Genomic DNA, 17345 nt, shown 5'->3' with positions numbered 1-17345 from the left:
ATGTAAAACACACTGATCTACTTAAAATTTAAGCATTTAAAAAAATCATCTACTACTGCCACATCTAAAAACACTGTTTAAACACAATAAAAATCGCTTTATAAATGATAAATCGCTCACTTGAGATAAAGAAAACCTTGTCCTGGCTTGGAGATCTCTCACATCCTCAACAAAATTTTATCCATTAGTTTTATGAAATAAAACAAACTACACCGTTTCCCGTTTAGCCACAGATGTCCTCTTCAAAATCCAGCAGGGTTTAATAATCCAAAAATGTGACAGAAAACGTGACGGAAAATCTCAACTCTGCATCAATTCTAATTGGTCCATCGCGTTCGATTGACATCCACATCTTCCAATTGTAGACACTTTGGACGACACGCCGTAAAGCGAGATGTGTCACGTGAACAACAGCTTGAACGTGAATGAAACCAAAAATGCTGCTAATTGTTCTGTGTGTAAAAGTTTTGCATAAGTGTTATGTTGTAGGTTCTGTATTTATTCCTGAGCATTGTTATTTAGATAGATAGTTTAACCATGGTGCATTGAGACATGTATTATTACTGCTTAGTTGTTTGAGAGGAGAAATGACGGTATCGGATTGGTATTGGAATCAGCAGATACTCAATTTGCAGTATCGAGCCAGCCCTAATATTTATAGAATTCTTACTGATTGACTTACTTCTTGTAAGCGTCTTTTAATAAGCTGTGGGTTTAAGTGATGAGCTGTTTGTGTACACCAATAGAATTTGAGAGAGTTAAGTCATTCTAAGTCATTGTGTGTGTACGTGTGTGTGTGTGTATGTGTGAGTGTTCAAATGTGTAATTATGTATATGAAGCAGCTGGCCTCTGTTGGCATGTGGCACCTTGTTGCACACAGCAGCTCAAGGCTGGGGATTAAAATTTGTCCCATCTGTCCAGAGACAGCTTCAGTTTTAACTGCTAAACATCATGCTGAGTATAGCCAGTGCTAAAGCCATATTTCAAACACACTGGCATCTGTGGTTAACTTTCTACCTCAGACATGATAAGAAATTTAAATAACATGAAAGGTTGGAATGTGTCTTTGCATGCATGCCAGCACAATGGGACAGCCACACAAAAACAACCACAATATTAGTATTGCATCTGTTTTGTTTGAAGCTTATAGTTTAGCTTTGGGACTAGTTTTAGCTAGGTTAGCACCCCTACAGGAAAAGTTTTATCTTAATTGACTTTGGGTCTCAAAAGCTCACTGGCCCTTCTGCTCAAAATTAATGTAATTCTATAAACTATTTGTGTAATACAGTTTTAGATTGCATTTCTTGATGCAGTGGAGGACAGTGTTAAGGGACAACAGTTTTCTGAAGTACTCCTGTGCTCACTATATTTATCACAGTAGCTACACAATAGCTATCACGGTAACTACACTCTCTCTCTACCACCACCTTGAAGTCTCCAATCATTTTCAGGTTACATCTCCTGCATAGGATACATTTTCAGCATTTAGCAGACACATCTGGCTTTTATCCAAAGTGACTTGCAGTACCGTGACAGTATATTGTCTGAGCAATTGAGGATTAAGGGCCTTGCTCAAGGGCCCAACAGTGGCGACCTGGCAGTAGTGGGGCTTGAACCAGCAACTTTTTAATTACTAGTCCAGTATCTTAACCACTAGGCTACACCTGCCAGCCTACATATAGTCCACCTTTTCCCACTTTAGTAGTAGCCCATGTTCCATGTTTAACATTCCAACTCTCACCTCCACCTTTCTACCCTTCTGTCTCCCTCTCCGCTGTAGACCATTCTCACCCCCTTTTTTCCTCCTTCTCCATTTTGTCCCAACAGTAGCAAAGTTACCACAAGTACCTTGCTGACCAACAGTACTACAGGTGGTCATTGTTAACCTGGGCCTTGATTGATCCAGGATGTACGTCTGTATTATGATCCACACTTTCCTTAAAAGAGTGGGCTTGGGACTAGCACTAATAGTAGACTGATATGTGCACCCCCAATTACTATATTAAAATTTTGGTCAAGCACCCAGGTGGCCCATCAAGATATTCCGTTAGCACACCAGCACCGACATTCTGAACTCCTTGGTTCAAAACTCGGTGTTGCCACCGGTCAGCTGGGCGCCATCTAGCAGGCATAATTGGCAGTGCCTGCTGCAGACACGTCTCTGCTAGGGTTGGATGACTGGACTATGTTGGTGGGGTCTTCAAATGCTGTGTAAGGACCCTGATTGGCAGATAGAGAGGCATGTGCAGAATGCATAAGTGAAAAAGGGTTCCGTTAAGGGCTGTTTGCGGGTCAGAGGAAGCAATATACCATCCTCGACTGCAATCAGGGATCCCCCAGCAGCGGAAGACACATTGACTACGCTAAATTGGGAGAAAATGGGAAAAAATGCATAAATAAAATAGAAAAAAATAAATAAATACCTTATTAGCCGCTCAGGTGGCGCAGCGGTAAAAAGACACGCTGCAACCAGAGCTGGATTCTGAGTACATCGTATCGAATCCAGCTCTGCCTTACCGCTTTGAGGCTGAGTGGCTGTATGAGCAACGATTGGCCAGTTGCTCAGTTGGGGGGCGGGACAAAGAACCGGATGTGGGTCTCTGTCAGAATGCGATTACGACCTCTGCCGGCTGATTAAAGGCACCTGTACAGAGATGGGTGTGTCTCTCCGCATGCAACACTAGGTGGCGCCACACTCATCAATGTGTGGGTGGCAAAAATGCATCCGGCTGCTGCCCATGTTTTAGAGGGGATATGGGTTAGCTTTGATCTCCTCGATCAGGGCAGGGTTCGGCATAGACAGAGAGGAAGCACGATACAAACTGAACAATTGGATGTGCTAAAGGGGGAGAAAAAGGGGAAAAATAAAAAATAAAATAAAAAAAAGATATGTAACCATAAAACTTAATTGTGATCCCCTTTTTAAAATTTTTATTAATTAGACATAGGGGGCTATAATGGTTAAAAATGACCAATTTTTACCAGGACAACTACCAATCCTGTTTTAGGATCTCCTCGAATTGTGGCAAGGCACTGATCAGTGCAGAGATAGAAAACAGTTTTATGGGAATCTCTTAAAGCCTAGCTACATAGACAAATGATTCCCTACACAGCATACTGAAAAAGATTACTAAAAGCCAAACTGCAAGATCTATTGACGAAGATCACAGATTTGAACAAACTCATGCAGTTAACCCAACACCTGCTTCAGTAAAATGCTGACTCGAATTACAAGCCGAATTTGACCCTATCACAACAACTAATGCAGAACAACTGTTGTTGTGTACACGTAGTATTTACTGTGAGCCTGGTGATAAGCTGTCTAGATTTTTGGCTGATTAATTGAAGAGACAGGCTGCATCTTGATTCAGTGGGAGTGCTGTGCTCAGATCCATTGTCAGTTAATGCAATCTTCAAATCTTTTAATTTGAATCACTACCAGATAGAATCTATGTCAGATGAGGTTGAGATGTCATTGTTTCTTAAAGAATTGGTGTTTACTGGTGTGGATTCGAGGGTCGCAGATGAGCTTGATTCACTTTTAAATCTGGAGGAAATTATTGTTGATATTAAAGCCATGCAAGAAAAATGACACCTGGTTTTGGCAGATGCCCTGTCGAATTTTTACAAAATTAATGAACAGGTGAATTTGCTGAAGAGTGAGTGTTATCCAGTTAACTCAATATCACTGGTAATTAACCATTTATGCCTTTTTAATTTGCTGTGACTAGAATCAGATATTTAGTGATTCATATATACTGTACTGTAGTTTATCTTTTTTTAGCATTTTTTTTATTTTACTTGAATAAATGTTATAAAAAATATACTGATCAGCCATAACATTAAAACCACCTCCTTGTTTCTACACTCACTGTCCATTTTATCAGCTCCACGTATCATATAGAAGCACTTTGTAGCTCTACAATTACTGACTGTAGTCCATCTATTTCTCTACATACCTTTTTAGCCTGCTTTCACCCTGTTCTTTAATGGTCAGGACCCCCACAGGACCACCACAGAGCAGGTATTATTAAGGTGGTGGATCATTCTCAGCACTGCAGTGACACTGACTGGTGGTGTGTTAGTGTGTGTTGTGCTGGTATGAGTGGATCAGACACAGCAGCGCTGCTGGAGTTTTTAAATACCATGTCCATTCACTGTCCACTCTATTAGACACTCCTACCTAGTTGGTCCACCTTGTAGATGTAAAGTCAGAGACGATCGCTCATCTATTTCTGCTGTTTGAGTTGGTCATCTTCTAGAATCTTTTTTGGTTGGTAGACTATTCTCAGTCCAGCAGTGGCAGTGAGGTGTTTAAAAACTCCATCAGCGCTGCTGTGTCTTATCCACTCATACCAGCACAACACTCACTAACACACCACCACCATGTCATCGTCACTACAGTGCTGAGAATGATCCACCATCCAAATAATACCTGCTCTGTAGTGGTGCTGGGAGAGTCCTGACCATTGAAGAGCAGCATGAAAGGGGGCTAACAAAGCATGCAGAGAAACAGATAGACTACAGTCAGTAATTGTAGAACTTCAAAGTGCTTCTATATGGTAAGTGAAGCCAATATAATGGGCAATGTGTGTGGAAACAAGGAGGTGGTTTTAATGTCATGGCTGATTGGTGTATGTTTTGCCTAGATTTCTTTTTTGTTCCAAACCTATCCATTATTATTGCCTACAATTTTTTTAGATCCCTGGACCAACTTCTCTTCTTATTTATATGGGACCGGAAGGTTCCAAGAGCCAAAATCACTCTTTGAGAGATGTAAATCTGATGGTGGGCTTTCCTTGCTTAATTTCCTATTTTAATTTTTTATTTTATTATTGATCAGCTCATATAAAAAAAAAACACTTTCCAGAGTTGCTGTGGTGTAGGGTGGAGACACATTTCTGTTCTTCATTCTTTGTTCTTCACTTTGTTGGCGCTGCTTACTTCTTCCACACCACTTTAACTCTCAAATCGTTTTGGCAATCCATTGATGGTTTCCACCATCTGTATCTGGTTTTAGTTCAGGCATCAGTTTAAGGTTGGTGATGGCTATGCTATGTAGATCATCATTCATTTTTCCCAGCTTTGAGTGAGATAGCTGTTAAAATGTGCCATGAGAGAGGGATTAAGTATTGTGATCTTTATAAAGTCAGTACCTTTTACAGTTCTGGTCAATTATCCACAGAGTTTAATCTGCCCTCCACACACATATTCTATGATATTTTAAAATTAGACATTTTGCATTTTCCATTTTTCAAATTACATGTCTTTCCACTGGACAACCTTGGGGTGTCCTGTTGACCCTAGACCTTTCCCAAAAATGGGGGATGTGTCTTTGGATGTACATCATCTTAGTAAAATTAACTGTGCTTGGGAACATAAAGCGGTATAAACAGAACTAGTGGTAGGACAAGTGCTCCTTGTGCAAGACTTCGGCTGATATAGTTCGAGGTTATACACAGATTTCATCGTCCCAACTATCTAAATTCTGCCCAAATGTTGTCAGTGATTACTCAGATATTTTGAGATCATGTCAGAGATTTTACGCATTAACATCAGCATGTGCCCCTCATCGCGATATTTGGTCTCTGCGCTAGATTATCTTTGTTAACATGATGTTCGGTTAAGATGTTTTGGCTTTCACTTCTTTATTGGCAAGATACTGTTTTTACTACTGTGGAAGTCCACAAAACCACCTTTAATCTCATTATGAGGTATTCTGTAAGGTAAAATTGCTGCATAGATGGGTTTCTTTCCTCCATTGTTCTAACTTTTCTGGAAATAGGGTTTGTATAATTTGCTGGGACAGTGGGTAAAATGCAAATACAAGCACAAAGCAGTAATTTATTTTTAAATTAAACAGATATAGAAAAAAGAAAATATATGTAAGGAAAGGATAGTTCTAATGTTGTGAAAGTAAAACTGTGACACCAGTACGTCAAAATTCTCTAGTATGGATAGTATGGATAATTTATAAAAATAGATAACTACAGCTCTGCCATCCGACTGGGCTGGGCAGCTATATGAACAACGATTGGCTTGTTTGTTCATACAGGGATGGGAAGCCAGAGAGGGAGCTCATAACTGATGCAATTACGACCTCTTCTGTCTGGTTGATGGCACCTGCTCAGAGTCGGGGAATACTGTGGACAGGGTGTGGCTCTCCATACACAAAGCTGATCCGCATATGAACTTGCCTCGTGCAGCTGAAAAGATGCAGTCGGCTACTGCTCACGTGTCGAAAGGGGGCGTGTGTCAGTGTTGCTCTCCTCAATCAGCAGTGGGGATCAGCATCAGCAGAGAGGAAGCGTAATGTAATCGGGTAGTTGGATACGACTAGATTGGGAGGAAAACTGGGAAAAATGCAAAAAAAAAATATATAGTTACCTTTACTGCAATAAAATGGTAAGTGTGTATTAAAGGTACAGCCTAAGTTACAGTACTAATAAGTCAAACACAAGTGCGCCGCTCAGGTGGCGCAGGGGTAAAAACACACGCTGGAACCAGAGCTGGGTTCTCGAATACATCGTATCGAATCGTATCGATTGGCCTGTTGTTCAGATATGGGTGGGATTAAGCCGGATAGGGTCTCTCTCTCTCATAACTAATGCAATTACGACCTCTGCTGGCTGATTGATGGCACCTGCACAGAGATGAGAAAAGAGTGCTGTCAGGATGTGTCTCTCTGTACACAGTGCTGATCTGCACTGCACTCATCAAAGTGTACGTGATAAGACGCATACGGCATGCTGCCCATGTGTCGGAGGGGGCGTGGGTTAGCTTCGTTCTCCTCAGTCAGAGCAGGGATTGGCATTGGTGGAGAGAAAGCATGACGCAATCGGGCAATTGGATGCACTAAAAGGGAGAAAAAGGTGAGAAAATGCATAAATAATAATAAAAAAAACACAAGTGCAAACAGCAACATGTAAATAAATATATAAATACTGATTTAATCTACTTTTTTGTATTTCTTAACGCTGACACCTTAAGCAGGTAATGAGTGTTGTTATATTTTCATATCCAGGATTGGCAGGAGAATTATTTGTCTAAAAACTGCTGATCCCACTTTAAATAGATGGCACATGGGATGTAGCATTATAAATAAAAAAAATAAGTGTTTTATTCAGACTAAGGAGACATTTTAAAATAAAGTGTAGATCTAATGTTTTAGGTATTAACAAATTTAACAGCTTAATTATGATTAACATTTTTAATAATGATCATTTATTTATTATAAACATGCCCATGACCTGGTTTCTATAACTGTTATGAATAAATGTTTTAACACCTAAAATCTGTGAACTGCCTCTTCAACAGAGACATCAAAATGCATCCCTGCACGGGCACAGATGAGTCAGCTCTAATAGCTGAGTCAGCTCAGAAAGGCCATAATAATTAGGTGACTGGTTCAGATGTGCAGTGCTGTGGATTTGTGCTTTGCTTTTAACCTTAATCTGGAGTATAAAAGGGTAACATACTGTGTGGATAATGAAAGGATTTTATGATGACCTGATTATATAAGGATAATATGGAATGTCTATAGTAGAATTAAAAATATGATGGTTGGTAGGTGAAAGTATAAGGTACACTACATTGCCAAGTATTCGCTCGTCTGCCTTTACACGCATATGAACTTGAGTGACATCCCATTCTTATTCAGGGTTTAATATGATGTCAGCCCACCCTTTGCAGCTATAACATCTTCAACTTTTCTGGGAAGGCTTTCCACAAGGTTTAGGAGTGTGTTTATGGGAATTTTTGACCATTCTTCCAGAAGCGCACTTGTGAGGTCAGACACTGATGTTGGACGAGAAGGCCTGGCTCGCAGTCTCCACTCTAATTCATCCCAAAGGTGTTCTATTGGGTTGGGGTCAGGACTCTGTGCAGGCCAGTCAAGTTCTTCCACACCAAACTCGCTCATCCATGTCTTTATGGACTTTGCTTTGTGCACTGGTGCCCAGTCATGTTGGAACTGGAAGGGGCCATCCCCAAACTGTTCCCACAAAGTTTGGAGCATGAAATTGTCCAAAATCTCTTGGTACGCTGAAGCATTAATAGTTCCTTTCACTGGAACAAAGGGGTCAAGCCCAACTCCTGAAAAACAACCCCACACCATAACCCCCCCTCCACCAAACTTTACACTTGGCTCAATGCAGTCAGACAAGTACCGTTCTCCTGGCAACTGCCAAACCCAGACAGAGAAGCGTGATTCGTTACTCCAGAGAACACTGCTCTAGAGTCCAGTGGTGGCATGCTTTACACCACTGCATCTGACGCTTTGCATTGCGCTTGGTGATGTAAGGCTTGGATGCAGCTCTCTATGCACTGTTCTTCAGCTAATCTGAAGGCCACATGAAGTTTGGAGGTCTGTAGCGATGGAAGTGATTGGAACATCTGAATTTAATGAGTTGGATGGGTGAGTGAATACTTTTGGCAATATAGTGTATATACTAGTATGTCTGGTATATACTATACTATGTGCTTTTAAATAAGTCCATAATGTGAAGGTATATTTTATTGTATCCCGACAATACATCTGAAGTATGAAAGGATAATTTAATGTCAGAAGTATGAAAGAATAATATCTGAAGTGTGAAAGAATAATAGAATCTCTGAAATATAATAAGCCCATGATAATACAATTCTATTTGACTGTGGACACTGTCACTCTTGTTCTCCTAGGTGCTGAAAGTTATACACTGGCTGCATAAAAGCACAGCATGATGAATGGAGATTTAAAGCAACACAAATGGAGAGTTTGTGGTTGCCATGTCTTAACTCTTAGCTCTAATAGCAGTGACAGCAATCTTATGAGGATTTTAAAGAAAATCATACATATTTATCTGGAGCGTTTATTAAGTGGGATTGTCACTTCTTTCTTACAGACATTTATTACCCTAAAATGTTGCTGTGAAATCTCTGATGTGCATTCTTCTAAGCTTTTGTCAACCTGCCAGCCAGCAAATGTATTTTCAGTACAGTAATGTACACTGATCAGCCATAACATTAAAACCACCTCCTTGTTTCTACACTCACTGTCCATTTTATCAGCTCCACTTACCATATAGAAGCACTTTGTAGTTCTACAGTTACTGACTGTAGTCCATCTGATTCTCTGAATGCTTTCTTAACCCCCTTTCATGTTGTTCTTCAATGGTCAGGACTGTCCCAGGACCACTACAGAGTAGGTATTATTTGGGTGGTGGATCATTCCAGCCCTGCAGTGACACTGACATGAAGGTCTAGAAGATGACCAACTCAAACAGCAGCAATAACTGAGTGATTTACATCTACAAGGTGGACCAACTAGGTAGGAGTGTCTAATAGAGTGGACAGTGAGTGGACACGGTATTTAAAAACTCCAGCAGTGCGGCTGTGTCTGATCCACTCATACCAGCACAACACACACTAACACACCACCACCATGTCAGTGTCACTGCAGTGCTATGATCATCCACCACCTAAATAATACCTGCTCTGTGGTGGTCCTGTGGTGGTCCTGACCATTGAAGAACAAGGTGAAAGCAGGCTAAAAAGATATGTAGAGAAATAGGTGGACTACAGTCAGTAATTGTAGAAATACAAAGTGCTTCTATATGGTGAGTGGAGCTGATAAAATTGACAGTGAAACAAGGATAATAAATTGCAGATAATAAACTGAAGCAAATAAAAGACAGTGGGCATCGACTGGGCATGAGAAACAGACATGAAAATGAACAAAGTGGGTGAGGAGGGGAGCTAGAGGGAAAACCAGGGAGGATGTTACAGCTACCTGTCATGATATGCCTACAAATCAGTTATAGATTAGTGCATATATAGAACTACTGCAGAGTTAAGTAGCCCAAAACATTCATCACAGTGTACAGTGATATGATACAGGAATGCAAAGTTGGTTGTATTATTTAATAAACTGCTAGTGCATACAGTGAATTTGGAAAGTATTCAGCATTGTAACTTAAGCATTTTTGATTGGATGGCAGGTGTCACAGATGTTCAATAAGGACATTTGGTAGACTTACCCTAAAGCCACTCCAGTGTTGTTTAGGCTGTATGCTTTGTATGTGTTTAAAGGTGAACTGTCATGCCAGTCTGAGTTTGTGTGCACTTTGGGGGAGGCTTCTTCAAGGATCTTTCTGTATTTGTACAGATCTCAAACCGCATCTGGCACAATATAGTTTAAATACAGCTCCTAGGGAATGGACCACAGAAAACTAGAGTAAGGTCATTTTCTCTGATGAGGCTCCAATGTTCTTCTTGCTTTTACATCTGATCATCTACTGTAGATACATCGATCAGGCATAACATTATGACCACCTTCCTATTGTGTTGGTCCCCCTTTTGCTGCCCCATACACAACAAACTGTGATGCACATTGTATTCTGACACCTTTCTATCAGAACCAGCATTAACTTCTTCAGCAGTTTGAGCTACAGTAGCTCATCTGTTGAATCGAACCACACGGGCCAGCCTTCGCTCCCCACGTGCATCAATGAGCCTTGGCTGCCCATGACCCTGTCGCTGGTTTACCACTGTTCCTTCCTTGGACCACTTTTGATAGATACTGACCACTGCAGACCCGGAACACCAGACAAGCTGCAGTTTTGAAGATGCTCTGACCCAGTTGTCTAGCCATCACAATTTGGCCCTTGTCAAACTCGATCAAATCCTTACGCTTGCCCATTTTTCCTGCTTCTAACACATCAACTTTGAGGATAAAATGTTCACTTGCTGCCTAATATATCCCACCCACTAACAGGTGCCATGATGAAGAGATAATCAGTGTTATTCACTTCACCTGACAGTGGTCACGATGTTATGTTCGGTGTACAGTGGGGCCAAAAAGTATTTAGTCAGCCACTGATTGTGCAGGTTCTCCTACTTAAAAAGATGAGAGAGGTCTGTAATTTTCATCATAGGTACACTTCAACTATGAGAGACAAAATGAGAAAAAAAATCCAGGAAATCACATTGTAGGATTTTTTAAGAATTTATTTGTAAATTATGGTGGGAAATAAGTATTTGGTCAAAAACAAAAGTTCAACTCAATACTTTGTAACATAACCTTTGTTGGCAATGACAGAGGTCAAACGTTTCCTGTAAGTCTTCACCAGGTTTGCACACACTGTAGCTGGTATTTTGGCCCATTCCTCCATGCAGATCTCCTCCAGAGCAGTGATGTTTTGGGGCTGTCACTGGGCAACACGGACTCCACAAATTTTCTATGGGGTTGAGGTCTGGAGACTGGCTAGGCCACTCCAGGACCTTGAAATGCTTTTTACGGAGCCACTCCTTCGTTGCCCGAGCGGTGTGTTTGGGATCATTGTCATGCTGGAAGACCCAGCCACGTTCCATCTTCAATGCTCTCACTGATGGAAGGAGGTTTTGGCTTAAAATCTCACGATACATGGCCCCGTTCATTCTTCCCTTAACACGGATCAGTCGTCCTGTCCCCTTTGCAGAAAAACAGCCCCAAAGCATGATGTTTCCACCCCCATGCTTCACAGTAGGTATGGTGTTCTTGGGATGCAACTCGGCATTCTTCTTCCTCCAAACACGACGAGTTCAGTTTTTACCAAAAAGTTCCATTTTGGTTTCATCTGACCACATGATATTCTCCCAATCCTCTTCTGGATCATCCATATGCTCTCTGGCAAACATCAGACGGGCCTGGACATGTACTGGCTTAAGCAGGGGGACACGCCTGGCACTGCAGGATTTGAGTCCCTCTCGGCGTAGTGTGTATACTGATGGTAGCCTTTGTTACTTTGGTCCCAGCTCTCTGCAGGTCATTCATCAGGTCCCTCCGTGTAGTTCTGGGATTTTTGCTCACAGTTCTCATGATCATTTTGACCCCACGGGATGAGATCTTGACCTCAAGGGAGATTATCAATGGTCTTGTATGTCTTCCATTTACTTACAATTGTTCCCACAGTTGATTTATTCACACCAACCTGCTTGCCTATTGTAGATTCACTCTTCCCAGCCTGGTGCAGGTCTACAATTTTCTTCCTGGTGTCCTTCGACAGCTCTTTGGTCTTGGCCATGGTTGAGTTTGGAGTCTGACTGTTTGAGGCTGTGGACAGGTGTCTTTTATACAGATAACAAGATCAAACAGGTGCCATTAATACAGGTAACGATTGGAGGACAGAAGAGCTTCTTAAAGAAGAAGTTACAGGTCTGTGAGAGCCAGAAATCTTGCTTGTTTGTTATTGACCAAATACTTATTTTCCACCATAATTTACAAATAAATTCTTTAAAAATCCTACAATGGGATTTCCTGGATTTTTTTTTCTCATTTTGTCTCTCATAGTTGAAGTGTACCTATGATGAAAATTACAGACCTCTCTCATCTTTCTAAGTAGGAGAACCTGCACAATCAGTGGCTGACTAGATACTTTTTGACCCCACTGTATATGAAGACAGTGTGTAATGTAGAGATTGAGGAGGCCATTGTGCCACAGTGTTCTGTACACAACATAAATTTGATGTGATGTCAGGGTCGCAGTGGTCTTGATTCATTGGGCGAAAGATAAAAAACATCATGGTCCATCACAGAGCACACACACATTCACACTTAAGGCAATCCTAGTAGCTCCAGTTGGCCTGACTGCATGCCTTTGGACTGTGTTTATTGTGTTTTTTAAAAATACTTTTGTATGAATAGTAAAACCTGAGAAACCAATGCACTTGCAACTTGTTTATTGTTTTTGGCATCTAAAGATATATGTCAGTTGCCTCAAGAATCAAACATATGAAAGCACTAATTGTCAGAGCCTTTATAGCTGATACATGCTGTTAATTGCAAATAACCTGATATAAAAAGCTGTTTTGTGACTTAACTGTTATGCCTACAGATACACTGCTGTTTCTGTTCATTTGTCTTGTATACATGCAGCCTGACTACATAAAAATAGTCCAATAGTATAATTTGTACTTGCTCTACAGGGGATGGGTGTGTTGTATTAGGAAATTACGCTGTTAATGCTGAGCACTGTTCTGGTTGGAGAGATAGGGCTGGAGAGGTGCAGATTGAGGACACTAATGTAATCTGCACTAATATAGAATTACCAAAACCCTGTTCTTCATAAATATTTTAATTAAATGTTTATAGCTTCACATTTTGTCCTGGTCAAAAATTCCATAAATCTTATATCGTCTGACAATTTGTCTCTAAATGTTAGGATAATGTTTAACTGATTTGTGGTACCAATAATGTGGTTGTGTAATAATGAGATTATTTTTAGCATGTGATATGATATATGTTATTATATAATTAATGTTAGATACAGTCAAGCCGGAAAGTATGCACACCCCTTTCACCTTCTCCACATTTTATTACATTACAGACTCATTCTATAATAGATTGAGTTTATTTGTTGTCATGAAAGTCTACACAAAATAGCCCACAATGACAAAGTGAAAGCAGGTTTTTAGATGTGTGCTAATTTATTAATAATCAAAATCAAGTGTGCACACCCTTTGATATGACACCCAAAAGTGAGCTAAGGTACATTTTGCTTTAGATGTTTCTACAATTGAATTAGAGTCCACCTGTGGTAAATTCACTTGATTGGACATGATTGGGGATTGCCAACACCTGCCTTTATGAGGTCCCACAGTTGACAGTGCATATCAGAGCAAACTTCAAGCCATGGGGTCAAAAGAATTATCTGCAGACCTCAGAAACAAGATTGTGTCAAGGCATAGATCTGGAGAAGGGTACAGAAAAATTGCTGCAGCTTTACAGGTTCCAAAGAGCACAGTAGCCACCATCATTCGTAAATCGAAGAAGTTTGGAACCACCAAAAATCTTCCTATACCTGCACGCCCGGCCAAACTGAGCGATCAGGAAAGGTGAGAAGGAACCCGAGGCTCACTCTGACAGAGCTTCAGTGTATCCTTGTGGAGATGGGAGAACCTAACAGAAGATCAACCATCCAGGCAGCACTCCACAAATCACACCTTTATGGTAGAGTGGCCAGACGGAACCCACTCCTTAGTAAAAGGCACATGACAAAAGGCACCTAGAGGACTCTCAAACCATGAGAAACAAGATTCTCTGGTCTGATGAAACCAAAATTGAACTTTTTGGCCTGAATTCCAAGTGTCACGTCTGGAGGAAACCAGGCACTGCTCATCACCTGGCTAATGCCATCCCTACAGTGAAGCATGGCGGTGGCAGCATCATGATGTGGGGATGTTTTTCAGCAGTGGCAAAAAAGAACTCAATCTACAGTATTATAGAATGAGTCTGTAACGTAATAAAACGTGGAGAATTATTTAACTGTTAGTCCATTGTTAGTAATATGCTTTTAACCCTTTTTTTTTTTTTTCTACAGGTAACCAGTAAAATGGTGGCAGGGGAAGCAAGTGGGCACAGCTACCTGGTGGCATGCTGGCAGCCCATCTTAATTCTTATGCTGGGCACTGTGCTGTCTGGCTCAACCACAGGCTGCCCTTCTCGCTGTGAGTGCAATGCCCAGGAGCGCTCTGTAGTATGCCACCGTAAAAAGCTGATGTCAGTTCCTGAGGGTATCCCATCTGAGACTAGGTTCTTGGACCTCAGCAAGAACCGTATAAAAACCATCAACCCAGAGGAGTTTTCTGGCTTTCCAAACTTGGAAGAACTGGAGCTAAATGAAAACACAATCTCCACCATAGAACCTGGAGCTTTCAACAACCTGTATGGCCTACAGACTCTTGGATTACGCAGCAACAAACTGAAGCTTATTCAGCTAGGTGTGTTTACAGGCCTCAGTAACCTTACCCGGCTGGACATCAGTGAGAATAAGATAGTCATCCTGCTAGATCACATGTTCCAGGACCTGTATAACCTGCGCTCTTTGGAAGTTGGTGATAATGACCTGGTGTTTATATCCCACCGAGCATTCCATGGCCTCAACAGCCTGGAAAACCTCACCTTGGAAAAGTGCAATCTGACCTTGGTTCCAACAGAGGCATTTACCCATCTACACAGCCTCAACACCTTGCGTCTACGTAACCTTAACATCAACACCATTAGAGACTACTCCTTTAAACGGCTCTCCCGACTTAAAGTTCTGGAGATTGCCAACTGGCCATACCTGGACACCATGACAACTAACTGCTTGTATGGTTTAAATCTAACTTCGCTAACAATTACCAATGCAAATCTGACTTCGATTCCATATCTAGCACTTCGGCATCTCGTTTACCTGCGATTTTTGAACATGTCCTACAACCCCATTTCAATCATCGAGGGAAACAAGCTCCATGATCTGCTCAGACTGCAGGAGCTCCACCTGGTTGGCTGTAGATTGGTTAATATAGAGCCATATTCATTTAAAGGCCTCAACTACTTAAAAATCCTGAATGTCTCTGGAAATTCTCTATCCACACTGGAAGAATCAGCCTTCCACTCAGTGGGGAACCTGGAGACCCTGGTGCTATATGACAACCCCCTGGCTTGTGACTGTAGGCTTCTATGGGTCTTCCGTCGTAGATGGAGGCTCAACTTCAACCGGCAGCAACCCACATGTGCCTCACCTGAGTTCGTCCAAGGCAAGGAGTTTAAAGATTTCCCAGACATCTTACAGCCCAATTACTTTACGTGTCGTAAGTCCAGGATCCGGGACCGCAAAGCACAGCAGACATTTGTGGATGAAGGGACAACGGTGCACTTTGCCTGCCAGGCAGATGGAGATCCAGCCCCAGTCATTATGTGGCTTACCCCACACAAACAGTTCATCACTACAAAAACGATAGGCAGGCTCACCATGTTTCTTGATGGTACTCTGGAGGTGCGCTATGCCCAGATTCAGGACAATGGAACTTATGTGTGCATTGCAAGTAATGCTGGTGGAAATGACACCACTCTTGCTCATCTTCACATCCATAGCTACTCTCCTGAATGGGCGAACCAGCCTAACAAGACCTTTGCTTTCATTTCCAATCAGCCCAGTGGTGACAATGGATCCAATGAGACAAAAGCTACCATTCCTTTTCCTTTTGACATCAAAACTCTCATCATCGCCACCACTATGGGGTTCATTTCCTTTCTTGGTGTGGTATTATTCTGTCTGGTATTGCTATTTCTGTGGAGCAGGGGTAAAGGTAATACCAAACACAACATTGAGATCGAATATGTACCACGTAAATCAGACGCAGGGCTGAGCAGTGGTACGTCTGACGCTCCTCGCAAGTTTAATATGAAAATGATTTGATCCGCCAAGGAATTTCAAAGACACTGTAATCACAGAATTATAGTGAAAATATCCATGACTAACCTCTGGATTCTGGAACCTTTTGTAAAGGATGTGTGTGTGTGTGTGTGTGTGTGTGCTTTATTCCTGTATGTTCTAAAGATGGATATGTAATGCAGGAGTTCTTTGTTTTCCTTGATGTTAAAAGAGAAGAAAAAAAGAAACAAAACGTGTGATGAAACTTTCTGCTCGGCCTTCAGGGACCACGTCTTTAAAAGAGAATTTTGTTGAAAGGTATTCAAGTTTCTGTGGATTTATATGGCAAAAGGAAAAGACTAATAAACTCTACTTAATGTTTGTGTAAACCACCAAATACAAAAGACCGTTGTCCTTTTTTGCTGTCCTTTTGCCTGCATTATGTGTTTGATTTTATTATTATTATTATTTTTTCAAACTAAAATATCATCATCAAATGAAAATTTTGGGGTTGATAAGCACATTCGAATTAAATACAAAGAAATCTGACATCTTTTAAATCAGAGTGCCGTGGTAGTGTCACACAGCATACACAGGAACTAGGGCCAAGCCCCTGGTCACTGCCTGTGGGGAGGGTTGGTTTGGCTATTCCTAAATGTTGTTTAGTTAGTGTGTGACTTTGGCATGCCCTGTGATAGATTGGCAACCTGTCCAGAGCATATTCCTCTCACACTGTTGGTGTTTCCAGGTGGTGCTGGACCCAACACAACCCAGACCAGGTTGAAGTAATAAGTTAAAATTCATAAATGAACTGCCTAAATTAGTTAAACATTATCTCTATGCTTTAAAAAACACCCTGCATCCAAAAAAGCAGGCTAAGCTGATTGGCCAGCCATCATGTGAACTTAATCAGGGTTATGAAGTTGTTAAGAATAGAGGGTTGAGCACTCAGGTGGCGCAGCAGTAAAACACGCTAGCACGTCGGTTCGAAACTCAGCTCTGCTATCCTGCAGGCTTGGCCCCTACATGAACAATGATTGGCTGTTTTTTAAGGGAGGGTGCTGGAAGGGTCCTCATAACTGACACACCCTGCTGGCTGATTGATGGCGCCTGCACAGAAACGAGGGATGAAAAGGATCAGGGTGTGTCTCTCAGTACACAAAGCTGATCCGCATATGAACTCACCT

The 17345-nt window shown here is 41.4% G+C and overlaps 1 protein-coding gene across 1 annotated transcript in view; it reads left to right on the top strand.

Annotated features, from left to right (window-relative positions):
• The window catches only part of lingo1a (leucine rich repeat and Ig domain containing 1a), a 76535-nt gene extending 59993 nt beyond the window's left edge, over positions 1-16542 (top strand). The window contains exon 2 of the mRNA XM_063003686.1: positions 14341-16542. Within this exon, the coding sequence (XP_062859756.1) occupies positions 14353-16203 (1851 nt within the window). The 5' untranslated portion in view covers positions 14341-14352 and the 3' untranslated portion in view covers positions 16204-16542. The remainder of the gene's footprint in view (positions 1-14340) is intronic.
• The last annotated feature ends 803 nt before the right edge of the window (positions 16543-17345 follow it).

This window comes from Trichomycterus rosablanca, chromosome 1, assembly GCF_030014385.1.
Source record: "Trichomycterus rosablanca isolate fTriRos1 chromosome 1, fTriRos1.hap1, whole genome shotgun sequence".
Lineage (NCBI taxonomy): Eukaryota > Metazoa > Chordata > Actinopteri > Siluriformes > Trichomycteridae > Trichomycterus > Trichomycterus rosablanca.
Note: the sequence above shows the minus strand (reverse complement) of the source record. Positions and strands in the feature narration are given on the sequence as shown.